Here is a 27,934-nt window from a genome sequence, read left to right as displayed (position 1 = left end):
AACAGTACTAAACATCAAACCATTAAGACAGTAGCTACAATTAAACAAACAAAGAAAAAAATACACAAATACAAACCCCTTAAGAGAATTAACCATGGTTTTAATACAGTAAATGCTATGATTTTGTATAACCACAATTTTACTACAAATACCACGGTTAAACTATGGTTAGTGTGGCAAAACCATGGTTAATGATTTTCATAATAGATGTGTTGTCAGGGTAACAAACATAAATAAATGGATAGTTTATGTATTTGTAAAACAAAAAGAAGCAAACTAGTCAAGGAAAGTGAAGTTGTTTTATTGAATTCATGCACATCACACTTGTTAGTGCAAATACCCTTTATCTGTATTCCAGAAACTCTGTTATATCATTCTATGTCTTTACAAAATAGAATTTCGACTGATGTTCAAAACAAAACTGTAATTCTGAAACTCAAAAACAATATTTACCAATAAAACTATATACAGGCAGTGTGCTGTACTGTACTGTACTGACTTGGTTGATAGTTGGTGACCAGTTTAAAGAGATCATTTCCCAAAGGCCCAGGTTTAGCGATTTTAAAACTTAAAAAGACTCTATTCCACCACTATGAATTGACAAAGAAGGAAAAAACAAAAATACAAACTTGACGCTTACAAAAACCAGTCTAGGTTCAGCTACGACCTGTTTAAATACATCACCGTTTGCATCTTTAGCTTAGTTCCGATGCTCCGAAACTCGCTGAAACAAAAGTACAAATGCATCTATGAAACTAAAACGAACTGGAGAAGAGGCCAATGCATCATTTCCTAAAAACTGGCTTCAGCAGCAAATTAGATGTGAGCGATATCATTTATATCCAATGTTTATTTCGTGACTATAACATATTTACACATAAACATTCATACATACATATTTACAAACGGCCCGTGAGCATTCTTCCAACGTGAAGGAACGGATTTTAGAAATCAAAAAGTCCATCATGCTGTCTAAAGAAGAAAAATAACGCTGTTTTAAAGCTATCCTTTCTGTGCTACAAGCGTTGCTTTTTTGCATTCGAGGTCAAAATCCATCAAGTGTGATGGATTTTTGTTGCAGTGTCTTTCCAGTAAAACAATAACAAAACAAAAAAAAATGCAAAAACACAATCCTCGACACGTTGAACCAGATGAGTTCGGCTTTTTTGCTCCACGACTGTTTATTTACAGCACAGCAGACAAATGTGAACCACACACCAAACACATCATTGGTTAATTCGTCTTCCCGCAGTCTCAAAAGCAGCTCGCACATCCAAAATTTCAACAACTCATTCCGTTCACCCGCAAAATCATTCAGATTCGTGACACTTCCACCCATTTTCCCCCAGTCTTTGCATCCAATTGCATTCAGTAAGAAGAAACCTATGTTACAGGTAAGGCAGCAAAATCCCCGAGCCTTTTTTTCAGGAGGTACTGTAGGAGTTTTTTAGTACGGAAAGTGCTCCATCTCAGTCCAAACAGCAGGACAGTGTGTTGGTAAAAAGCTACAACGTTTGTTTTTTTCTTTTAGGTCAACGCTCCATTCCGTTTGAACCCTAACATGTCAAGAACGTCCAATTTCAAAATCAGCTAGATGCTTGTAGTGTCTCTGACATGAACATTTGCTTATAATACATGATACAAGAGAAACAGCCATAGAGAACAACGACAGCACTGTGCTAGAAGCATGTCGGGTCGAACACACGAAAAACAGCACAGACGACGTGAAATTTAGACTTTTTTTTTTTCATTCGAATTGATGATACGCTGCATGAGTGGCACTTCAATGTGAACTAGTCCTAGTAGTATTTAATAAGTAGGCACTTCGCCCCTCTGTGCCCTAGAATTCAGATTCATTTGGCTGTACATCCGAGTCCAAAAAAAGAAACGGCAGACCTAGTTTAGGCCAGTTTAATCATTAAAATTCCCATCCGAGTGACAAAAATGCTCATAGATTGTTTATTCTAATAGTATGCGTTACAGTTGTATCTCCTCTTTCGTTCTATACTATATACATTTGCATTTTACACAGACATTGGGGCTGTATTGTCAAAAACGAGAGGTATTACGTTCAGATTTAGACCGTGTGTGTGTGTGTGTGTGTGTGTGTGTGTGTGTGTGTGTGCGTGTGTGTGTGCGTGAGTATCGGGATTGGACAGAGGGCCGTGCCGGGGACAGGAAGTGCTCGTGTTCTGATTGGTTCTCAGGAGGAGCTCTTGGAAAAGTTGGGATAAAGCACCACTGCTGTCACGGCCACAACGGCGGCGACCACCGGCATCCAGGGCATCCATCCGCTCTGAAACGACAGCATTGAAATTAATAAAGGGTTTTAACTAAGATGCACCAGAGCAACCAGGACAGAAGCACTGGAGACTGGAGCTGAGAGACAGAGAGAGACCTGGGTGAGAGTAAGTAAGAGAGACAAAGAGTTAGAAGAGAAATACACTGATGAACGGAGAAAAAGAGGGAGAAGAGAGGGAAAGCAAATATTTAAGAAAAACTGGGAGAACCAGTTACCTCACAGAAGTTACAAAGCAAATAAACGCAAACACAAACGGCTTTCTTCAAAGCCGAAGAAAGAAAAGCTGCGTTTAAAGGAACAGATCAGTCAAAAATGACAAGATGGAACATCATTTGCTCTCTTGCGTTGTTTTAAACCTGTATGGCTTTCTAAGTTGTCTTCTGTGAGACACACACACACACACACACACACACACACACACACACACACACACACACACACACACACACACACACACAAAAAGCATTTTAGCAGAATTTTCTGCTTTTTTCTGTAAAGAAATGTGCATTGACCAAGGGCTCTCAATGTCTTAAAAAAACATTTATAATATTATTATTATTATTATATGATAATTATAATAAAAGATAAAAAAACAAATACAAAAATAAATACATTACTTCAGAAACAGTAATATTGTACTGTAAAAAAGTATTTAATGAAAATTAATAAACTATTATTTATTTGTAAAATAAAAAGGGACCAAAAAAAGCATTTTAGCTGAATTTTTATGCTTTTTCCTCTCTGTATAAAAGTGTACATTGACCGACCAATGGGTGCCAAACTCTTAAAAAATAAATAAATAATAATAATAATAATATTTAACATGTAATGATTTATTTTAAAATATAAAAAACAAATACAAAAATAAATACATTACTACTGAAACAGTAATATTGTACTGTAAAATAAAAGCATTTAATGCTAATTATAATAAACTATTAATAAACTAATAATTAATTAACTAAAAAAAAAATAATAATAATAATAATTAATTTAAAAGTAAAACACAAAAGCATTTATGCAGAATTTCCATACTTCTTTTTTTTCTGTATAAAATGTAGAGTGACTAAGGGCTATCAATCTTAAAAATAAATAAATGGTGATAATAATAATAATAATAATAATTATTATTATTATTATTACCTTTTATATATAAAGACAACTATTATAATAAAATATAAAAATTAAATAAATAAATACTATTTACTATTGAAATAATATTGTACTGTAAAATAAAAGCATTTAATGATAATTAAATACAATATATACATTTAAAACTAATAATAATTATAATTATGATCTTTTTAATTTATGGACCTACAGTAATATTTATATATAATATACATATAATACACAATTTTAATGCTGCTTTTTTTCTCTATAAAAGTGTTCAGTGACCAATGGTCAATCTCTAAAAGGAAAAAAATAAAAATAAAAATAAATGCAATAAAATTAAAATTATTCTTATTATTATTATTATCTTTAATATATAATGATTATTAAAATCAAATATTTTCTTTTAAAATATAAAAACTAAATATTCTGTATAAAACTGTTCAGTGTTTTATAAATAAATAAATAATAAAATATATTTAATTTAATTATATATTTAATATATAATGATAATTATAATCAAATACTTTACTTTTAAAATAAAAACTAAATTAATAAATACATTACTATTGAAATAGCAATACTGTATTGGAAAATATACAAGTATTTAATGTTAATTAAATACTTTAAATATTTTATATATAAAAACATTAAAATTTGCAGAGCTTTTTTATTAGTATTATATATATATATATATATATATATATATATATATTTTTTTTTTTTTTTTTTTTGCCACAAAACTTTTACACTGCTCATACTTCAGGTCAGAAAATACAGAAATCCACATAACACAGAAAAAAACTCAACAAAACTTGTCTTAATGCACCCAGTTTAAATGTGCAAATGCATGAATAAGCTACATCAAAAAATATATATTTTCGTATGACTTCTATTTAATGCATGAGTCATGTGGGCTGTAGTTATGCTGTCATTTAGTTATTTTCACAGTTTGACAACCACTGATCACTTTATTCCTTCATTGCATGGAAATGAGCAGCATGAACATTCGTCAAAACATCTTCTTTATAGTTCTTCGAATAATACTAATTAATACAGGTTTGAAACAACACCAGGGTGAGCACATGATGACAGAATGTTCATCTTTGGATGAAATATGCCTTTAGTTTCACAAAAGTAAAGAAGAACAGCAAAAGACAGATGATATGATGACCAAAACGCCCCAAAACAGAACGAAAAAGAAAAAAGCATCCAAAATCCCAGAATGCAGAGATTTATATGGTGATCCGAGCAGGACAAGACAGTTAATGTGTTTGGTTAGTAATAGGTGATTCTGGGTGGATGAGGGATCGGTTAAGAGTTCCCACGTGTGGCCAAGCACCGAAAAGGGATTTTGGGGCGAAGCGGGTGCAGAGATGACGGATGAGAGTTTGCCATGCACAGGTCGTGTATATACATGATGATATATACAGAGGTGGATAAACAGGAGACACACAAACAGACTCAACAGGAGCGTGTGTACCTTTCTACCACAACTGGCCGAAGCACCAATACAGCAAAGCCAGGAATAGACCGATGAAAATGGCTTGGACAGGCTGCAATATGGATGGCTAGAGGAGGGAAGGGATATTACAAATAAAACAAAAATCAAATCGTCAAACTATTCAACGGAAATCAAGCTGGGGAAGTCGAAACATCTACAACAAACATACAAACGTACACAAACAAAAACGGCCAGAAAAAGGGGTGCGGTGGGAGGGACCGTCCATAAATCAACACACACACAAATATCAAACGCCCCAGAACCACAAAACACATTTGGACATCTAGAAGCAGGAAGGACATCAGGAACGTGGACAGTGTTCGAGGCATTAATAAATCACAGCACACAATTTATCGGTGTTAAATTCAATCAACGACATAAAGTGACTGTGAATCCAATCAGCAGTGTGCAAGGGATTGTACTAAGGGAATTGTGGGATATTAAAGTGATAACTAGTTTTGTGTAGCAAAAAAGTAAAAAAAAAACAGTGGGAAATATTCTTCTTAGGTCATAATGATGAAAAAAGGAAAACCTGAAAGTGAAAAATCTGAAGTTTTGAGGGGTTAATTACTTAATATGAACTCATAAACAATAACAATATCCATTGAAACCTATAGCTTTTTAGTGTACTATAGAACATCTGAATGCACCTACACTACTAGTCAAAAGATTTTTAATGTTGTTTTTTTTTAATGTAAGGTCTCTTCTGCTCACCAAGCCTGCATTTATTTGATTCAAAGTACAGCAAAAGCAGTAAAATTGTGAAATATTTTTACTATTTCAAATAACTGCTTTCGATTTGAATATATTTTATAATGTAATTTATTCCTGTGATGAAAGCTGAACTTTTAGTATCATTACCCCAGTCTTCAGTGTCACATGATCATTCGGAGTACATTTATTTCAGGATTCTTTGATAAATAGAAAAAGTCAGTAACATTTTATTTTTATTTTTAGGGAAAGAAATGATAGAAATCATACTTTTATTTAGCAAGGATGCTTTTAATTAATCAAAAGTGATGCTAAAATCATGTATAATGTTACAAAAGATGTCTATTTCAGATAAATGTTTTCTATTATTCAAAGAAACCTAAAAACATTATACTCCGCTGTTTTCAACATAATAGAATTGTTTTTTGAGCAGCAAATCAGAATATTAGAATGATTTCAAATGGATCATGTGACAGTGAAGAGTAATGATGCTAAATTCAGATCACACAAATAAATTACATTTTAAAATATATTTGAATAGAAAGCAGCTATTTTAAATTGTAAAAATATTTCAAAATTTTTGCTGTACTTGCAGGTTTGATGAGCAGAAAATACTTCTTTAAAAAACAAAAAATCTTTTGACCGGTTGTGTACAGTGCTGAAATACAAATAATATTTGCTAACAGCTTACAAAATCACGTTGTATATGTGTGCTCAGCGGTGTTTTCCACAGCAGTGCAAAACAGCGAAGGAAGATCTATCACTGGTTGCTGAAAACTGCAATAATGGCGTAATGTAAGCGACAGCTAATTAACTGAAGTACGATCTTAATGCTGGCTGCAAAGCAGTGTGTTGCAAATGCAAATGTGCTGGTTGTGAGACTCACATTGCTGCCCTTCTCCTGCAGGAGTTTGAGGTTGACCTTGCACTGTTCCAGCTCATCGTTGATGGAGCATTTCTCCTGCTCCGTCTGCTCATACTGCTGCCGGAGATCTGAGAGCAGATTCTGAGTGTCGTCGTACTGGAGAGAAAAAGAGAGATTATGCAAATCATTGCACCAAAAAACAACAACAAAACACAAAAAAATACATTTGTGTCTGTAAGACTTTTTGAAGTAGTTTAACTTCCAGAATAAAAATTCTGATAATCTATTCACCGCCATGTCTTTCTTTCTTCAGTTGAAAAGAAATGAGGGTTTTTGAGGAAAACATTCCAGCCTTTTCTCAATATAGTGGACTTAAATGGGAGCCAAGAGATTGAAGGTCCAAATTGCAGTTTCAATGCAGCTTCAAATGGCTCTACACGATCCCAGCTGAGAAACAAGGGTCTTATCTAGCAAAACAACGTCATTTTTTAAGAAAAATACAAATTTATATACTTTTAAAACCACAAATGCTCGTCTTTACTGCATAATCACGTTGGAAGTCACACGTGACATTGGCAGATGTACCGACCTGGTGTTTACAAAGCGAACGTGCAAAGAAAGTCAAACGCCTTTTTTACAAAAAAAAAAAAAAAAGGTAAAACAGTTTTGAAGTTTTGAAAATGAGATTTTTGGCCCTACCCTAACTTTTTGAACTGAAGTAATGTGTGAAATGTTTTTTTTTTTCTTAGAAAATGACTGATCGTTTTTCTAGATAAGACCTTTATTCCCTGGCTGGGATTGTGTAGAGCCCTTTGAAGCTGCATTGGAACTGCAAATTGGACCTTCAACTCATTGGCCACCAATGAATTCCACTATATGGAGAAAAATCCTGGAATGTTTTCCTCAACAACGAGAAAGACGAGCATTTATGGTTTTATGTAATGTTTTTCTCAAAGACAAGCAAGACAAGCATTTGTGGTTTAAAAAGTATATCAATTTGTATTTTTCTTAGAAAATGACCAATCGTTTTGATAGGTAAGACCCTTATTTCTCAGCTGGGATTGTGTAAAGCAAGTTGAAGCTGCAGTGACACTGCAATTTGGATCTTCAACCCATTTATCCCCTCTGAACAAATAGCCTACATAGTGCGCCTCCCATCCAATAAATCACAATGAAATTCTGTCAATTTCATTAGGAAATTCAAGCAATAAATACCGTTTTGGCTCTCTTTAATATGATGTGATATATCTGTGTAGTCGCCTGAGCATAATCAAAGGCACAGCAAAAGACTCGTGACAGTTTCATTTTTGTTTTGGATCCAGTACTCTGCTGCTACACTGGAGCGCACTCGCCACCAACTGGACAGGGGTGTGAATTACAGCAACAAATTACAATAGATCATCCTCAGTGTAATTTGTCAAATAGACAGACAGCCTTCAGATTTTTCCGTCATTGCTAAAAAAAATAATAATAATTTTCGGTTTTCGCGACCTCTGACCTTAACTGTCTTGAACCAGAATACACAGAGTACACGCAGAGCTAGACAAGACGAGCATTTGAGGTTAAAAAGTATATAATTTTTTTTTTTTTTTTTTTAGAAAACGACTGATTCGTTTTGCTAGATAAGACTCTTCTTCCTCGGCTGGGATCATTTAGAGCCCTTTGAAGCTGCATTTAAACTGCATTTGGAAGTTAAAACTCACGAGCACCATAGAAGTCCACTATATGGAGATAATGATTCCTGAAATGTTTTCCTCAAAAAGCAATTTCTTTATGACTGAAGAAAGAAAGACATCAACATCTTGGATGACAAAGGGGTAAGTACATTCTGTCAATTTTTGTTGTGGAAGTTGTAAAAGGTCTGGGTGGTCTTTATTTGCTCGTACCTCTTTCTGTAGGTCTCTGGTGCGGCTTTCGGCTTTGGCCAGTTGGACCTTAAGTTTGCTAGCGTCCTGTTGGTGCTGGTCTTGTATTGACCCCAGTTTGTTCTCCAGGTCACCCTGGGATTTCTCCAGAGCGTTCAGGCTGCAGCTCAACGTTGCACTCCGCTCTTTGGAGCTTTGAAACAAAGAACAGAAAATAAAGTCAAAGATCGTGCCGTTTATGTGAATAAATTCGTGCCAGGAAAAGAATGTTGTAGAACATTCCTAATAGTGTTGCGAAGCTCTAGGGCAGATGAGCTCATAGCGTTACCTATAAAACGATAACGTCAGTATAGAGACATACACGCACTGCCTAGGGCAGAGATTAAGGACAGGACAAAGGTACTTAAATATTATAATGGTAACCGGTTGTTTAAGAAGTATCATTGGAAAAGTGTCTTTGTAAACAAAGAGATGCGGTTCTTGTGCAATATGATGATTCAATCATTCTTTATTTAACAGAGCAGGTGTGGAATCTGACATAATGTACTTATAAAACATTTAAAACCGGGTGACTCATTTTTTGTTGTGCGAAATTTTCTAAAAGACCTTGAGAAACTATTCGTGTGAATGCGGCCCACCTGTCAAGCTCTTCTTCTAGTCTGTGGAGCTTCTGCATCAACGTTGTCTTCTCAGACCGCAGACTGTCACATTCATTCTGCAGACTAGAGCATTCGGTTTGAAGCTTCTCCAATTCACCTGACACAGAAACAGAGAGGAAAGCAAATTATAGAATTGATCCCCTCCACTCACACCCTAAACAGCCTATTACATAGTGTTTAAGTGTATCTTTTGGACAGTACATTAAATAATAAACTAAAAAATAAAACTAAAATGATAAAACTATATATAATTTAAAATAGATGTATATAAATAGATATTAAAATATATTTACATAAACATTTAAAAATATGCCAGTCAAAAGTTTTTTTTTTAATTTTCTTTTAAGTAGTCTTTTCTGCTCACCAAGCCTACATTTATTTGATTCAAAGTACGGCAAAAACAGTAAAATTCTGAAATATTTTTACTATTTAAAATAACTGTTTTCTAGCTGAATATATTTTAAAATGTAATTTATTTGTGATTTCAAAGCTGGATTTTTAGCATCATTACTCCAGTCACATGATCCGTCAGAAATCATTCTAATATTCTGATTTGCTGCTCAAAAAACATTATTATTATGCTAAAAACAGCAGAGTAGAATTTTTTCAGGTTTATTAGGGAGTTCAGAAGAACAGCATTTGTCTGAAATAGAATTCAGAATATTAGCACTTTTGATCAATTTAAAGCATCCTTGCTAAATAAAAGTATTTTATTCCAAAAAAAAAAAAATATACAGACTCCAAACTTTTGAATGGTATAGTGCAGGGGTCTTCAACTAAAACGGCTCAAGGTCCAGTAATGAACCCTGCTCACCAGCCGAGGTCCGGACAATTATATATATAAAAAAACGATTTATGTTTTTTTGCGAGACCAGGGTATCTGCTGCATATTTTATCTTAAATTCTAGACATTTAAATACCTTTTTAAAGACCTGAACAAAAAAAATAAAAATAAAAAAATGACTTAATTTACAATTCAGATGCAGGTTTCACAAAACAAAAAAGATTTCTTAAATTATATTAATTCCAGCTTTCAAGAGTAAAAAATATCAATTCTTATATTAATTTAAACAATTATTGTCAATCAAGTATTATATTAATTTTAATTTGTATAACACATGATCTTGTCGATCCATCAGTTCACATTTACAATTCTACATGTTTGCTGCTTAAAACCATGGATTTATTTTTTTACATTGGTCTTTTTGACAACAGAAGTACAAGCTTATTAAAAATGTCAGATCATTCTCTTCCAGCAGGAGGCGCTATCAGAATGGTACACAAAGCAGCGCCGCAGCTGACTTTGAAACGTGCAGCGCTCATATTTATTCAATGGATAGCCTTATAAAGTTTCATCGCAATTCTTGCCTTTTAGTCCCCACATTTAAGACCACCTGAAATCATAATTAAGACTTTCTTAACCCCTAATAACACTACAGTCATCAATGAAAATGAAGAGCTTTATTTTAAACACAGACTTTCAAAAACAACCCTTAGCCTACACAAAATACGTTTCTTTTTATTTTTTTTCCCCACTGTGTTCGGCGCACAAGAGAAATATTAGGGAAGTAAATTAATATCAGCATATATTCGTCTATCACTGTCTCTGAGAGAATGTGCACGACAGACGCTGAAAGCGCTGCTTTTACTTTCACTTTAACATATTGCGCAGTTTTCACGTTGCTTGTGTGATATCCATTGGCTCACCTTCATGGTTTAAAACATAAAAATGTATGAAAATACAGTATAAAAAGATATATTTACAATATTTTGCGAGTTAACCCCAACATAATGCGTTTTCCATCAACGTTTTTCACTCACTGAAAGCTACATCTGTCTGTACGCAATGCGCCGATCTCTGCTCTCATCGCTGCACTGAAGATTGCACCCAAACACTGACCCTGGTGTGCTTGATATAATTTTTTTATTAGAAATTAGCGTTTGGCATTTTTTTATTTAATCATGTCAAAAGCTTTCACGGTCCGCATGGACGCATTTTTATTTCAGGTAAACGCTGATCTTTAGATCTTTCTATTCATAAAAGAGTCCTAAAAAATATAGCTTAACTGTTTTAAATATTAATAATAATAATAATAATAATAATAATAATAATAATAAATGTTTCTTGAGCAGCAAAGCATCATGAATGATTTCTGAAGGATCATTGTGACACTGAAGACTAGAGTAATGATGCTGAAAATGTAGCTTTGATCACAGGAATAAATTATATTTTAAAATATGTTCAAATAAAATAACAGAAATTTTAAATAGTAAAAATATATATTTTTTAAATGTCCTGTTTTGCTGTAATCTGGATAAAATAAATGCAGTCTTGGTGAGCAGAAGAGACTTAAAAAACGAAGAAAAGAAATGATACTGTTCAAAAACGTTTGAGTGGTAGTGTATACATATAAAAATATGATTCCTATAATACTAATAATTTATAATCCTATAATTTACATAATAATTATATAATATATATAATCCCTCAGATTTTAAAATATCAGGTGAAAAACATTACCTAAACATTTATAGTTACTCAAAACAGGTTAATTTAACATTCTGTCCACTCCAGTGTCTGTGTCCAGATTTTTGGTTTCAGCTTGATATTTTTATTTCGGTATACCACTAGTATTAATTTTATCCTGTTATGTTTTATTTTATAGGTTGAGATACTGCTGTAGCCTAAAATGGCTTAAAAGATCTCAGAAGCACTGTCAAAACATTTTTATGCACATTTTTCTGTGAAAAACAAAACAAGAATCCAATAAATAATAAATTAACCCAGCAGGATGGACGATAATAAAACCGCTTCGTGACTCTGGACGACACATTAAGGAATGCCTGGAGAGAAAGACCCTAGCAAAATTAATACAGCATGTGTGCCTTCTTAATATGCCTTCTTGTGAAATGCGAAGACATAAAGAAACGGTGAATGAACATCCACATTTGATATGTGTAAAGATATATTCAATCTTTGAACTAAAAAAACTGTGATTTTTAAAAAACAAGTTTCTTATGCTCACCAAAGCTGCATTTATTTCATTAAAATCCAGTAAAATTGTGAAAAAGTATTTCAATTTAAAATAGCCGTTTTCTATTTGAATATTTGTTAAAATGTAATTTATTCCTGTGATCAAATCTGAATTTTCAGTATCATTACCGCAGTCTTCGGTGTCTTCAGAAATCATTCTAATATGATGATTTTGCTGCTCAAGATTTTTTTTTTTTACTTTTTTCTCAGGATTCTTAAACGAATAGAAAGTACAACAGAACAGCATTTATGTGAAACAGAAATCTTTTGTAACATACTGTCACTTTTGATTAGTTTAATGCATCCCTGCTGAATACAAATCTCACTGGCCCCAATCTTTTAAAAAGTACTGCATGTGCTCATTTAACTCAAACTCAATTTTCTTCTCATGGTGAAAAACTGAACTCAAACAATGCAAATTAGAGGAAACAAATGTTTCCAAACAGGAATCAAAGGCGCTAGAAAAGAGAGAGATCACAAAACACCAGATCAGTAATGATCTCAGCCATTGTTCCCGCTTGATTTATGACATCCAGCGATCATTACAAGCCAAACAGCACATTAGGGACACAGCAGGTTCACCGCTGAACCGGGTCTGGGTTCAATAGTGATTCTGCTCAGCTAAGGCTTATAATGGCCAAAACCCAATGGAGTACCTTGGAGTTGACTAGCTCTTTCCTGGTGCTGGCTCTGGAGCTGGAAGCTGGCCTGCAGGTTGCTGATCTCCACTTCATACTTGGCTGCCGTCTGTCTCCATTTGTCCAGTTCGGCGGTGACGACGCTCAGGTCTCCCTGCAGGGCGGCGATCTCTCGCTCTCGCTCAGCCGTGGCGGCCTCCATGGCGTGCCGGAGCACCAGGATCTCCTCCTGAGCGCTGTAGAGCTCCTCGCGGGTGGTGGTGATAGTGTTCTCTCTCTGCTCACGCAACGCCTCCATGTCAGACTGGAGCTTCGCCAATTGAGCTGAAGATTTTAACATGATTAACAAGTGTTATTAGATCTAAAAATTTAAACATGGCAACTAAAAATATTTTCGATTTCACAATTTCTCAGAGATCTTTTAGTCTATGCTAGTGATGCGCGGATGGCGGTTACATCCGCGGCGCTGTGGATAATCCGCGGGTCGGGTGGGTCGGGTAATAAAAAAATGCATTCTGAATATTAACTAAATTTTCTAAAACATGAATTTTAAATACTTTTTTCATCAGACAGAGGATATTTCATTTGTGTGTGTGTGTGTTTGCCTGTTCGAGAAGTTTTTGGTGACAGAAACGGTGACATTCCATAAAGATTGAAGGGAGTCGTGCCTGTGCTAATGCAATTGAGCACGGTAATGCAGTGATGTAGTGCATTGGTCGGCTTTGCGTTTGCCCACTTATCTGATGCGCATCATTCAGTAGTGTCCTGCTGCAGGGCTCCTGCATTATCCAAAATCATGACAGTCCAACACATGAATAGCTAATTCAATCGCATGTTAATAAATTTAAATATTCCCTAAAAACACCCAGTAAAGACAGTGATGTGGTCAGGACCGTGGCGCCGGCTTCTTTTGAAATATGTGACCCTGGACCACAAAACCAGTCATAAGGTTAAATTTTACAAAACTGAGATATATATCAATAAATAAGCTTTCTATTGATGTATGGTTTGTTAGGATAGGACAATATTTGGCCGAGATACATCTATTTGAAAATCTGAAATCTAAGGGTGCAAAAAATCAAAATACTGAGAAAATCACCTTTAAAGTTGTCCAAATTAAGTTCTTAGCAATGCATATTACTAATCAAAAATTACATTTTGATAGGTTTATAGTAGGAATTTTACAAAAAAATCTTCATGGAACATGATCTTTACTTCATTTCCTAATGATTTTTGACATAATAGAAAAATCAATAATTTTGACCCATACCATGTGTTTTTGGCTATTATTGGCTATTTATTGCTACAAATATACCCCAGCAACTTCAGACTGGTTTTGTGGTCCAGGGTCACATATATATGACGATTGTGACTGATGCGTACGCGCCTGCTCTGTCCTCAGATGCAGCCTGTTCATTCATTCGCGAGAGCATGTCGGGCTAGGCGCGCAGTGGTTATTATTATTGATTACTTATTTGAATCAGTAGATTATAACGAAAACAATATTTTAAAAATGAAAAGAAGCAGATTTTTACGATCAGACTTTTCTTAAACCCCTGTAAACTTCCAAAGTCCAAGCATCCAGTTTGCGTTAAAATAGTAAGTTTAGAACGGCTCTAACACAGAGAAAACCCGACCGATTTCGTCAGAGATTGCGCAGAGTCGCATTCAGATGTCAGTTAACGTTATTCTTTTCTGTGTGGATTTGGCTTAAAATCAGTGTGATTAAACGTAACGTTACAAAAGTGTGCAGAGATGTGCAGATCAGCTGAATCAATCTGCTGTTAAAAATGAACCATCCATTTATCATATCATCATGCAAAAGTAAGAATTACAATAAGTGTAATATGACGATCGGGTGCGGTTATCTAAATCAGAGAAAAATATAGGTGCGGGTGGGGGGCGGGCGGATCATTTATTTGAAGCTGCGGATTCGGGTGACGATTGAGCCATCCGCGCATCTCTAGTCTATGCAGTTTTCACTTTAGTAATCTTTACTTGTAGCATGTCTGGATCCAATAATTGAAATTCAAATTTTAATGCATGCTTCTTCTGTCTACCATGTCTACCTCTTTACTACTAGTTATAGCAAAAAAAACATGAATTTACATCAAAAGTTGTGCTGAACAAACCTGTATGATTTACTGAAATGCATCACTCAACAGCATAAAAAAAGTGATTGAAACAACGTTTACCTCAGGAAAGCCATTTAATTTCCATAAAAAAACTCTACATAGGAGCGTTTCATTAATATAAGCACTATATTACATATTCAGTATAATTTTACTTAACCTCATTTTTATAATTAATGTATGTTTGAATAAATCTGTCATGAATTTTTTTTTTTTTTTCAAATTTTTTTTTTTTTTTTTCATAAAAACGGTCTTATTTTATATATATAAAATATATAAAATGAATAAAACCTAAATTTCAAATTTGGCATTTTAGTAAAAAAATAAATAAATAATAATAATTAAAAAAACTGGAGCAGAAACATAGTAAACATTTTATATAAAACCTGCAATATATGACTATTGATTAATAAATAAATAAATTAAAATTTAATAATTATTTTAAAATATATTAGTTTTTTTCAGCTAGATGAAAACTTTAATTTTGCTTTAAAAATTCATTTTAACAATAAACTGAAGTAGAAACAAGTAAATCATTAAAAAAGTTAAGATAAAACTGCATTGCAATATGCAATTTAAACAAAACTGGAAACATGAATCAGTAAACATTTTATATAAAAAAAAAACTTTTTTATTTGAGTGTTGATTACTAAATCAATTTATTTAATTATTTTAAAAATATTTAGTTTTTTGGCTATATGAAAATGTTTAAGTTAAGATAAAAATGCCTTATGCTCCATTTAAATGTATTTACATTTCATTCTTGGTGGTAAAATAAAAAACTTTTCAGTGCATGACTAAAAACTGTTCCCATATTGATGATTAGATTCACAAGTCTTTTTGAAGATTGAAGTAAAAACACTAAAGCACAATTGATGTAAGTGCTAAATGACTCACTCTGTAAAAAGCGGATCTGCTTAGCAGATTCTTCAGTCTGCTGTCTGTTGGTTCTCCTCTCCTCCTCCAACAGGGCTGATGAGAAAAAGACATTCAGCGATTTAACAGTGCAATCGTGACCCTTTATTATTTAGGCAAAAATCACTATTAAAAGCAGTGTTTAGCACCCTGCCGTACCTTGCAGCTCGAGGCATTTCTGTTTGCCAGTGTTGGCGAGCTCCTGGGCCTCCTGCAGCTCTCGGTGGAGGTGCGGAATGACCTGCTCAGTGTCTCCAGCTTCCAGGTTCCTGTCCATTTCTGCAAACACACACAGATCAGACGATGCAATGAGGGAGCATGAAGAAATAACATGGCTGACATGAAGTAAAAAAGACATTCGCACATCTGTACATACATATTTATTTGTCAATTTATTTTTTTACAAATTATTATTATTATTATTTTCTATTTTTGGTCTATTTATGCTTACATAAGTGTAATTTTTCTTATTCTCTTATTTTTATTGTCTGTGCGTCTCTGTGTACTGGAAGCTAATAATACTGAAACAAAATTCCTTGTATGCGCAAGCATACTTGGCAATAAAGCTCTTTCTGATTCTGACATTAAAAGAGAGATAAATTGACCTAATGAGTAAAACCTCAAACCCTGAGCATTGCATTTATAACTCATCTTGCTCAAACATGAATGATGCAGCTTGTCAAATCCTAGTGATTGTAGCCCTTAGAGACACAAACATTAATATCTGTGAATTACTTTTTCATGCCTAAACATGTCTTTAGGAAAACATCAGTTCAGGTTTTAGTTTAGGCAAAATTTGCATTGGGGTTAATTTGGAAAAAAACATTGGAAAATTGCAACTCTGTGCATTAAAGGTGGCAAAATTGTATTTTATAGCTTTTATTGTATTTTATCTTACATATGTTTTTTTATTTTATTTTAATAAAATAATAAAATAATAATTTATTTAATTTTTACTATTATATTTTATATCTTATATATTATATTTTATTTTACATTTTATTTTTATTTTAATATTTTTATTTAATTTTATTGATATAGCTAGTGAAACCCTTGAAACCCTGTATAATTATTATTTTAAAATAATATTGTATTTTATTTAATATTTTATTTCATTTTATATTTTACATATGAGTTAATTTTATATTTTATTTCATTTTTAATATTATATTTTATAACTTATTTTCAGTATTATATTTTATATATATTTTTTATATTTTTATTTTATTTTATTGACATAGCAAGTGAAACCCTTGAAACCCTGTAAAAATATTAGGTTTTGTTTTTCAGTTAACTTCTTACTTTAGAATTATTATTTTATTTATTTATTTATTTATTGCTATTTTTCACTTTTTTTGCTTATACTTATATAGTTTTAATTTAACTTTTTACTTATATCAATTTCATAATGTCAAAAGTAGTTTTGACACATATTTAATGACATTTAGGTTAGTATCTAATTACTCTTTCATGCCTAAACATGTCTTTAGGAAGCCATTTTTTATTTTAGTTTAGGCAACATTTGCATTGGGCTTTAATTTGGAAAATAAATATTATATTTTAAATTATATTTTATTTCATTTTTAATATTATATTTTACAATTTTTTTATTTTTTTTTTGACATAGCTAGTGAAACCCTTGAAACCCTGTAAAAATTGCATGCAAATATATATTTCAACCAGTATTTTATTTTACATGTAAAAAAAAACATTTTTAATATTATATTTAATATTTAATTCTTTGTAATTTATTATTAAATTTAATTTATTTCAATGCATATTAAATATATATTTCAACCAGTAGGGACAGATCGAATTTATACAAACATTGCATTTCTGTGTCTCCCAAAGCCAGGAGACCTTTTGCACAGGAATACAAATGTAAAATATAACATTAACATTTCTGTGCTACAAATGCTTCTCCTAAAAGCCCAAAGGCACCGTAAGCGTGAGACCAATCTGTCACGATGGGTCAAAACCTCTGGCGCCACAAATGGCACATTTTGTTCGACCCCATGGGCAGAAACATCAAGTGCTGAAACTCGAATACAGCTAACCAAAATCAAGATGCTTGCTCAGAATCAATTCATTATGTGAAGGATGATGTATTTCTATTTGCTCAGTTGCATGCATGACCCAGCTTGCAGAGGACAACCAAACAGCGAAAATGCATTGACTTCAGACAGGATTACGTTAGTCCAGCACGCTCAGACAGCTCTAATGGAAGATCTACAAATGGGCCGTTGAGATGACCCACATCAGGCCAAGCAAAAGAGATATTAGACGCTCTCCCGCGTTCCCTAGCATGACTTCAGCAGTCTCTCTGAGGAGCATCCAGTGGGTCTCTCATGTGGTCTTGGAACAACAGGCTTTGGGAAAGCCTCCTCTGACCATAAACTGATGAACGTCCCCCTCTCTGAACGCTCTACAGATGTGGGTGAAGTCATGCGCTAATTTAAGGGCTGGTAATCCGTCATGATGTCAGACGAACGGTGTTTACTGCGGGCGAGGGAGTTGCTTTCAGGCAAAATGATGTAACGGAGTCTATTTAGCGGCGTTTCTGAAGTTTGGCCTTTTATTTAATGAGAGAGGGCACGAAGCGGCGTGTAATCTCATTCTGCTCCTTCTTCAGTGATTTCATCAAGAGCGTCTCGAACGGATTTTATAGCTGAGATTGAGTATCGGAGCCATATAAGGTTACATGCGTTCAGATAACTCTTCATTAAGGCAATTGAATAACTCATGCCAGACGCCTCGGTTTAGATGCAATCTAGGGGTGAAAGAGCAATTCAACAGCACCTCCTAGTGGCACGTTTTACCATTAAAGCTTACTGGACAAATCAAATCGGCATGCAAAAACTAATGCAAATGTGTTATGATCCAAGGCAAATACAGTAGATTTCTGAATGACAATTATCAACTGAACAATTAAGATGTTGACTACAGATATCTGGATCAGTGTTGTTCTCAACCATTTTTATGGGAGCCAAAAAAGGATTAAAATGATTAAATGTATGACATTCAAGCTTTAAAATAAGCAAAAACAGCTTATTTCATTCCAGGGTTATTATAGGTAACTAAAAACCATACAAAAACTTCATAGATAAATAAAACTGGGAAAAAAATTTATGATAATACAAAAACGATATTTACAAAAAATAAAATTAGCAAAATGACCAAAAATAAACTATAATAGCATCTAAATGATAATAAATAACACATATTCACTGCCTCAACTTTTCATTTTTTATTTAGGAAACCAGAATCCTAGCGGACCTGAATATATTAAGGAATTAAGGAAGTGAGAATTTTAGACCTAGAAAATTCATGAAAAATCATAATTCATCCAGGTTTCTAGAATGAATAAAAAATGTTCTTATGTCAAGCTTTAAAATATTTAAATATTATATTATTGAGTAGAAATTACTTGTAGAGCAGAATTGTTGAAAATTGTGGGTTAAAAATAATTTTACAAACTATAAGCCATTTAAATTATTGAACTTTGAAGAACATTCAGTTCTTAAATGTTCTGAAATTTTGAAATCAGACGTAATTATTTTGATTTCAATATAATTTAATATTTCAATTTTAATATTATTTGTTTTTATTTTTTATATTATTTATTTTAATATTAACAATACATTTCAATTTTTTATTTTTATTTAATTGGTTTAATATAATTGAGTCTCTGTAAAAGAAAAACAAATTAAAAAATACATAAGTAGTATCTCATTACAAAAAAACATTGAGTATTCAGCAACTTGACTTAGTATGCACTACAAATGAGCTTTGCAATTCTTTTTACACCAGAAAGTGTGATTTCTTGACAACAGTTACATTATTGGGTCTACTGGTGTTTAGGAATAACACCATCTATCCAGATTTATTTTCATTATCTTAAGCTGGAAACACATGCATGCTACTAATGAATGAAGGTATAGAAAAGCTCTTGCGCACACGTCCCTCAGGTCTTGGCTGCCTCTGAGTCTGGCGGGCACGTCCTACACTTCATCAAGAGCGCCCTCGAACAATGAGGTGCTGAAACTGGCACTTCCTCCGATCCGAGCCAGCGCTCCTTATCTGACGTCCTGTTAAAGGACATGAGCTCAGCGCGATCACGAGAGCCCACTTAGACTGAATTAAACCAAATGCCAAGCGTGTCTGACCAACATTTTTGTTCAATGAGAACTTGCCTAATTGGTTAAAAAAAAACTCATGTGAAAATATGAGTTTCAAACAGATTAATTACAAAATAAATGGTTATTTTGTAAATAGCCAACACTGAGGTTTTTGCTGAGTCATATCTCTTATTTAGAACAGATACAGATACAGTTCACCAGTATATGACACTGAAGTCTACTACACAAACACAACTTCTACCAGGGGCTTTTATCTGCCCCAGCAGGAGCTTAATATCACTTTTAAAGTTGCCATATGCTACTTTAGCCAAATTTTTCCACCTTAGGCTTACTCAAGGTGTCTTTCACCAAAAAACACCCATAATTAAGTTTCAAATAATCATTTTACAAGCTATTTGACCCTTAGAGTGGATTACACTACCAGTCAAAAGTTTGTGAACAGTAGGTTTTTTGACATTTTTTACAGAAGTCTCTTCTGCTCACCAAGCCTGCATTTATTTGATCCAAAGTACGGCAAAAACAGTAAAATTGTGAAATATTTTTACCATTTAAAATAACTGCTTTCTGTTTAAATATATTTTAAAATGTAATTTATTTCTGTGATCAAAGCTGAATTTTCAGCATCATTAGTCTTTATTGTCACATGATCCTTCAGAAATCATTCTAATATCCTGTTCAAGAAACATTATTATTATTATTATAAATGTTTAAAACAGTTGAGTTTTTTTCAGGATTCTTTGATTAAAAGAAAGATGCAAAGATCAGCATTTTTTTTTAATAAAAAAACTTTTGTAACATTATACACTATTTTTTGGAGGGATATAGAATGTATATAGATATATAAATAATATAAATCAATACTTTTATTTAGCAAGGATGATTTAAATTGATCAAAAGTGATGATAAAGACATTTATAATGTTACAAAAGATTTATATTTCAGATAAATGCTGTTGTTCTGCACTTTCTATTCATCGAAAAAACCTGAAAAATAATTCTACTCAGCTGTTCATAACAATAATGATAAATGTTTTTTGAGCAGCAAATCAGCATATTAGAATGATTTTTAAAAGGATCACGTCAGACTTAAGACTGGAATGATGATGCTAAAAATTCAGCTTTGAAATCACAGGAATAAATTACATTTTAAAATATATTAAAATAGAAAACCATTTTTTAAATAGCAAAAATAGTTACTGTTATTGCTGTACTTTGGATCAAATTAATGCAGGCTTGGTGAGCAGAAGAGACTTCTTTAAAAAAAAAAAAAATTACAAAAATTAGTAAAATAAGTTGGTGAATATTCAATGAGCGATGAATAATTAAAAGTGGCCAGTCATATATTAATGAGCTCAATGAGCTGCTTTTGTTTTATAGTTTCAATAAATGGTCTTTGTAGATTGCGAAATGCTGTTTTCCATGATATGACCCTACGGATGAGGCTTATTGGAAATGCTTGTGTGGGAGCCAAATGTCCTGCTGTCTAGTGTGACTCAGCAGGGTGAGAGTAGATGAATGATCTTGATATTTTCAGCCTGAGCGGGTGAGAGTCACAACTGAGCAGATGACATCTGAGATGAACCGCATGAGAAGGGGGCGAATGCCCTCGATCCAGCGGAGCCACTATGACAACTAGAAAACAAACTACCAGTAGAGATTAGCGCCATTCCAGCTCGTCACTGTAGTGTCTGTTTCATCACCATTCATTAATGTAACTGCTGCTTGAACCTGTTTTTTAAAACCTTTTTTATAAGACAATATGATACGGTAAAGGTCTTTAAAATCACTTAGAATTTTCACTAAACATTTTCTGCCGGTCTATGCATGACTTTTAGTCAGTGCTCTGTTCAAAGCCCAAGTTTAGGCATAAAGAAGTATTTTCTGCTCATCAAGGCTATTTATTTGATTAAAAAATACAAAAAAAAACTATAATATTGTGAAATATTATTGCAATTTAAAATAGCGGTTTTCTACTTTAATATACTTTAAAATGCAATTTATTCCTGTGACGCAAAGCTGAATTTTCAGCATCATTACTCCAGTCTTCAGTGTCACATGATCCTTCAGAAATCATTCTAATATGATGATAACAGTTGTGCTGCTTAATATTTTTTTGGGGAACCTGTGATACTTTCTTCAGGATTCCTTGACAAATAAAACTTTAAATAGAACATCATTTATTAAATAAATTATATTTCCGTTCAAAGTTTGGGGTCAGTATTTTTTTTCTTTCTTTCTTTGAAAGAAATTTATACTTTTATTCAGCAAGGATGAGTTAAATTGATAAAAAGTGACAGTAAAGACTTTTGTTGTTAGAAAAGATTTCAATTTTGAATAAATGCTGTTCTTTTAAACTTTTTATTCATCACAATCCTGAAAAAAGTATCACAGGTTTCGGAAAAAAATATTATGCAGCACAACCGTTTCCAAAAATAATAAATCAGCAAATTAGAATGATTTCCGAAGGACTGTGTGACACTGAAGACTGGAGTAAGGATGCTGAAAATTCAGCTCTGCATCACAGAAATAAATTATATTTTAAAGTACATTAAAATAGAAAACTGTCATTTTAAAATGCAATAATATTTCAGAATATGATGTAATTTTCGGTATTTTTTATCAAATAAATGAAACTTTGATAAGCATAAGAAACTTTTTTCGGTCCTATAAAAGATAGTAATACAGAGTAATACAGATTTTTCTTCTTTTTGTTTTCAGGTGGAATGTTCATTTAAAGTAACTGAAGGTTTTAAATGTAACACTGCACACATTTAGAATTCCATAGAGAAGCGAAAATGCGATACTTTGTATCAGCTCAAAGCAACCCTTGTCCAATAAACGTTTTCTTCTGACTGACAAGACGTTTTAGCAGCAGCTGTACGTGACATTATGAAAGCACTCAGGGTCTAATTGGACTGTAATTGGTTTACATTCCTGACTGTCCTCCGGTGGAACATAAAGTGGGGCGAGGGGAAAGATCTGAGGGAGGGAGATAAACAGGATGACGCTGAGACACCTGCCAGGAGGAGGACTGCTCAAGCCCACCGCTAACCCCTTCGGGTCCCACCGCTGTCACCTCCAGCAGATGCAGACCATATATAGTGTGGTTTGGGAATAACACACCCTGTAATGCTGCACAGTTGCTGCACGCATGCCAGTCCACTGAGCTCTGATGAGTGCAGATAAAGAGGGTGACTAAATGTTTCAGGCCAGCCAAATCATACAAACACACCCACATCAGCAATGGCATTTCAGACACGGAAGCTGAAAACTTTGAGAAAAGAATGGAGGGATTACCTTTCAGAAGAGAAACCCTGTTCTGGGGCTCGTTCAGTTCTTGCTCGTCCATCTGTCCGTCTGGAATGAGACAAAAAAGAATAAAACATGAAAAAATGAAAAGGAAAGAACAAAAATACAACGAAGGACAGAAAAAAAGAATAAAAACTAAAAAAACTAAATGAAGAATAAAAACAATAAAACAAAAAAGAACAATAAAGAAAAAAGAAATGCAAAAATGAAGGAAGAAAGAAAAAAAGAAAGACTTTTTAAAAAATGCAATAAATGAAAAACAAAAAACAAAACAAAAAGAAAAATAATAAGTTTGAAAAATAAATCAGCCTGTTTACATTACAGGTTATAATTTATATATCTGATAAAACATCAAGCTTTTCATATGATATTAATTATTTTTGGAAATAAAAAAAGGACAAGAATGAAGAAAAAACAAAAATGAAGGGAAAAAATGCAAGAAATGAAAGAGGCCAAATAAAAAAAGCATATAAATTATATAAAAGATAAAACATCAAGCTTTTCATATGATATTTATTATTTCTGACAAAAAGAAAACAAAAAATAACAAACAAAAGAAAGCAAGAAAGAAAGTAAATTGTAAAAAAAAATAATAATAATAAATGAAAGGTAGAATAAAAAAAAAAGCAAAAACAAAAATACATCTTGAAAAATAAATCAGACTAATACATCACAAGTTATAAATTATAAGACAAAACATCAAGTTTTTCATATATTATTATTTTTGAAAAAAAAGGACCAACAAAAAGAAAAACTAAAACAAAGTTATTTTAAAAATTTAATGAACAGAAAAAATTAAAGTTTAAAAAATAAAGCAGACTAGGTTTACATCACAAGGTATAATTTATAAGATAAAACAATTTAATTTCATATGATATTTATCATTTAAAAAATAAAGAAACAAAAAAGAACAAGAACAAAAGGAAAAAAAAACAAAAAGAAAGAAAGAAAGAAAGAAATATAAATTTAAAAAATGCAATAAATGAAAAAGGCAGAATTTAAAAAAACAAGAAATAAATAAATCTAGAAAAATAAATCAGACTAATACATCACAAGTTATAATTTATATATAAGATAAAACATAAAGCTTTTTATATATTTATTATCATAAAAAGAAAAAAGAAAAACAAAGAAAGAAATTTATAAATTAATAAATGAAAAAGGCAGAATTTTAAAAAACTGAAAGCATGAACAGAAAAAAATTAAAGTTTGAAAAAACAATTAGACTAAGTTTACATCACAAGTTATAATTTATAAGATAAAACAAAGCTTTTCATGTGATATTTATAATAAAAAAGGAAACAAAACAAAACAAGAACAAAGAAAAAACAAAAAGAAAAGAAAAAGAAAAATAAAAAAGGCAGAATTAAAATTAATAAATAAAATAAAGTTTGAAAAATAAATCTAGATCTAAAAAAGACTAAGTTTACATCACAAGCTATAATTTATATACAAGATAAAATATCAAGCTTTTATAATTTTGAAAAGAAAAAAAAAAAAAAAACAGGATGTATAAATGAAAGCTGTAGGAACCAAAACGCACCAATTCATACATTATAAATGTCTCCATGTTTAACGTACCTGACGTGTCGTCACTGCTTTTCTCCTTGCTGGGGCTCAGAGTATCTGACATATCGCACTCTTTAGCATCTATTTGGTTTTCTATGGAGGAAGAGTGGAAGAGACCACTTAGAAAAGAGGGAGGGGGGGCACAATCATAACTTAAAACAATATTTAAAAAAAAAAAAAAAATGATCACAACCTTTACCAGGCTCTCCGCTTCAATATGTATGTCTAAACAGGGGTGTGTTTGTAGGCTGTTAATATAATAGTCAGAATTACTCTTGATCTACAAATAGCAGGCAGTGAATGAGCCCCCTGTAGTTTATCCTTTCTGGCTGGTGGTAGTTATTGCCCACACATGGTCATTTGAGTGACCTGGGCTTCCAAAAGGATTCACAGTCACATGCTAAACTAGTTGCAGATTTAATTTTGCACTGCTGTAGTATCCACATGGACTAAAATGAGTTATAAATGGGGTATGAATAAGAAGTGGTGACGGCAGTCTAAAGAAAACTCCTGCTCATGCCATCACTAATGCACATGAGTGAAGTGTATCTCAAATTTTCAGTATCTTTTCAATCGAAGTTGTAAATGTCAAAATATTTCCTTTACTCCCAGACACCAGGTCAAACACTGCATATTTAAATCAATATATGACCTGAAAAGCCGCCCTCACTGCTGTTACATCACATGATGGATCTTCTGAACTCAGTGTTCCATGAATAAGCGCAAATGAACAGTGACTCAACGGGACTAAAGGGAGAATGAATAAAAGATTTCGTCATAGGTAATGGTTGACCAGTGAATTATGGTTTAATCTGTGTGGCTGTAATCTCAGATTCTAAACCGAAAAGACTGAGGAGGTCAAAGTCAGATGTCCCAACAACTGGGAGCAGCTGGAAACACAGGGACAGAACAAAGAGGACAAGGTCTAAATGTCCCCTCAACAGTTGCATCTCTTTTCACACGAAGGAGCTTTCATGAGGTTACAACCTGGTCCAGAATCAATTGAAAAAAAATCTGCACTGATCATAGGGTTTACAGATTTTAAAATGTAAATGATAGTTACAACAAAGAGCTTATTGTTATGTTTATCTATTATCATTATTATTATGTGGTTAAAAAAAATTCAAACATTTTACAAAGTAAAGGTTACAACAAACTGTTTTAAACATTTATTACTAGGCAGAATGAGCTGAAACGAAAAGAAATTGAATTTAAATTTTAAATTCACCAAAAAAAAAAATATTTTAAATTTATTATTAGGCAGAGTAGATGTAAACATTTTAAAATGTAAGTGAAAAGTTACAACAAATAGGTTATTTTTTCCAATTATTATTATTATTACTTAGATTTCAGCACTTTAAAATGTTAACAAACAAAAAAAAGTTACAACAAATTGATTGTTCGTAACAAATTATTATCATTATTACTATTATTATTACTATTATTATTATTATTAGGCAGAATGAGCTGAAACATTTAAAATTTTAAAAGAAACTGAATTTAAATGTTAAATTGACCAAATAAAAATGTTTTAAACTTATTATTATTAGGCAGAGTAGATGTAAACATTTTAAAATGTAAGTGAAAAAGTTACAACAAATAGGTCATTATTTTTTTCCCAATTATTATTATTATTACTTAGAATAAATTTAAACACTTTAAAATGTAAACAAAAAAGTTATATGTTGTTCATAACAAATTTCTATCATTATTACTATTATTATTATTATTATTTTAGGCAGAATATATATATATATATTTTTTTTTTTACAAATTATTATTATTATTATGTCGAAAAGTTTCAAACACTTTAATATGTAAATGAAAGTTACTTTTGTTATTTTTATCTATTAATATCATTACTATTAGTCTAAAAGTGTCTAAACAAAGTTACAGCAAATAGTTTGTTTTAAATGTATTATTAGGCAGAGTACACTACCGGTCAAAAGTTTTCGAACAGTAAGATTTTTAATGTTTTTTTTAAAGACGTCTCTTCTGCTCAGCAAGCCTGCATTTATTTGACCCAAAGTACAGCAAAAACAGTAACATTTTGACATATTTTTACTATTTTAAATAACAGCTTTCGATATGAATATATTTTAAAATGTAATTTATTCCTGTGATTTCAAAGCTGAATTTTTAGCATCATTATTCCAGTCACATGATCCTTCAAAATATTCTGATTTGCTGCTCAAAAACATTTATTATTATTATGTTAAAAACAGCTAAGTAGAATTTTGATGGTTTCTTTGATGAACAAAGTTCAGAAGAACAGCATTTATCTGAAATAGAAATCTTTTGTTAAATTATAAATGTCTTTATCACTTTTGATCAATTTAAAGCATCCTTGCTAAATAAAATTAATAATTTTTATGATGGTATAGTGTATACTGTTACAAAAGCTTTTTATTTTAGATAAATTTCAGATAAAAAAAAGATATTCTAAGAATCCTGAAAAAATTTCTGAGGATGATTTTAATATAGTTTGGTTTATTTTTATCATCATTAGGCTCAAATGATTTAAACATTATAATACAGATTTTAAAATGTAAATGAAAGTTACAACAAAGAGCTTATTGTTATGTTTATCTATTATCATTATTATTATGTGGTTAAAAAAATTCAAACATTTTAAAAAGTAAAGGTTACAACAAACTGTTTTAAACATTTATTACTAGGCAGAATGAGCTGAAACGAAAAGAAATTGAATTTAAATTTTAAATTCACCAAAAAAAAAATATTTTAAATTTATTATTAGGCAGAGTAGATGTAAACATTTTAAAATGTAAGTGAAAAAGTTACAACAAATAGGTTATAAATTTTTTTCCAATTATTATTATTACTTAGAATAGATTCGAACACTTTAAAATGTAAACAAACAAAAAATTTTACAACAATTTGATTGTTCCTAAAAAATTTTCATTATTACTATTATTATTATTATTATTATTATTATGCAAAATGAGCTGAAACATTTAAAATTTTACATAAAACTGGATTTAAAATCCAGAAAACAAATTTTCATTATTACTATCATTATTATTTTAGGCAGAATATATATATATATACAGTAGTCAACATTCGAAGTGGATCAAAAGAGTTCATCAAAAGTTGTCCTAAGATAAGAACAGATATTCTTTTTGGTTTTAGGACAAATTTGATGAAAGGTTTTGATCCACT

The 27,934-nt window shown here is 31.9% G+C and overlaps 1 protein-coding gene across 2 annotated transcripts; it reads right to left on the bottom strand.

Moving 5' to 3' along the window:
* Positions 1–285: 285 nt before the first annotated feature.
* On the bottom strand, positions 286–24,843 carry LOC141293992 (sarcolemmal membrane-associated protein-like). 2 transcript variants are annotated; one of them, XM_073826067.1, is made up of 10 exons: positions 24,767–24,843; positions 23,174–23,233; positions 15,898–16,017; positions 15,721–15,795; positions 12,710–13,015; positions 8,999–9,116; positions 8,382–8,553; positions 6,517–6,651; positions 4,899–4,986; positions 286–2,296 (listed from the first exon to the last, which is right to left on the bottom strand). In XM_073826067.1, the coding sequence occupies exons 1-9, from the start codon at positions 24,816–24,818 to the stop codon at positions 4,903–4,905; spliced, it is 1,122 nt and encodes a 373-aa protein (XP_073682168.1). In that variant the 5' UTR covers positions 24,819–24,843; the 3' UTR covers positions 286–2,296; positions 4,899–4,902. The 2 variants fall into 2 exon arrangements, with proteins under 2 accessions (XP_073682168.1, XP_073682167.1); XM_073826066.1 differs by lacking the exon at positions 4,899–4,986.
* Between the last annotated feature and the right edge of the window lie 3,091 nt (positions 24,844–27,934).

Source organism: Garra rufa, chromosome 20, assembly GCF_049309525.1.
Source record: "Garra rufa chromosome 20, GarRuf1.0, whole genome shotgun sequence".
NCBI lineage: Eukaryota > Metazoa > Chordata > Actinopteri > Cypriniformes > Cyprinidae > Garra > Garra rufa.
Note: the sequence above shows the minus strand (reverse complement) of the source record. Positions and strands in the feature narration are given on the sequence as shown.

Excerpts from the sequence above, each read along its gene's own strand:
- LOC141293992 (XM_073826066.1), bottom strand. The coding sequence starts at position 24,818 with ATGTCAGATACTCTGAGCCCCAGCAAGGAGAAAAGCAGTGACGACACG. Across the intron at positions 23,234-24,766 it reads AAGCAGTGACGACACGTCAG|ACGGACAGATGGACGAGCAA; the intron begins GTACGTTAAACA and ends GTCTCATTCCAG. Across the intron at positions 8,554-8,998 it reads CTAGAAGAAGAGCTTGACAG|CTCCAAAGAGCGGAGTGCAA; the intron begins GTGGGCCGCATT and ends TTTGTTTCAAAG.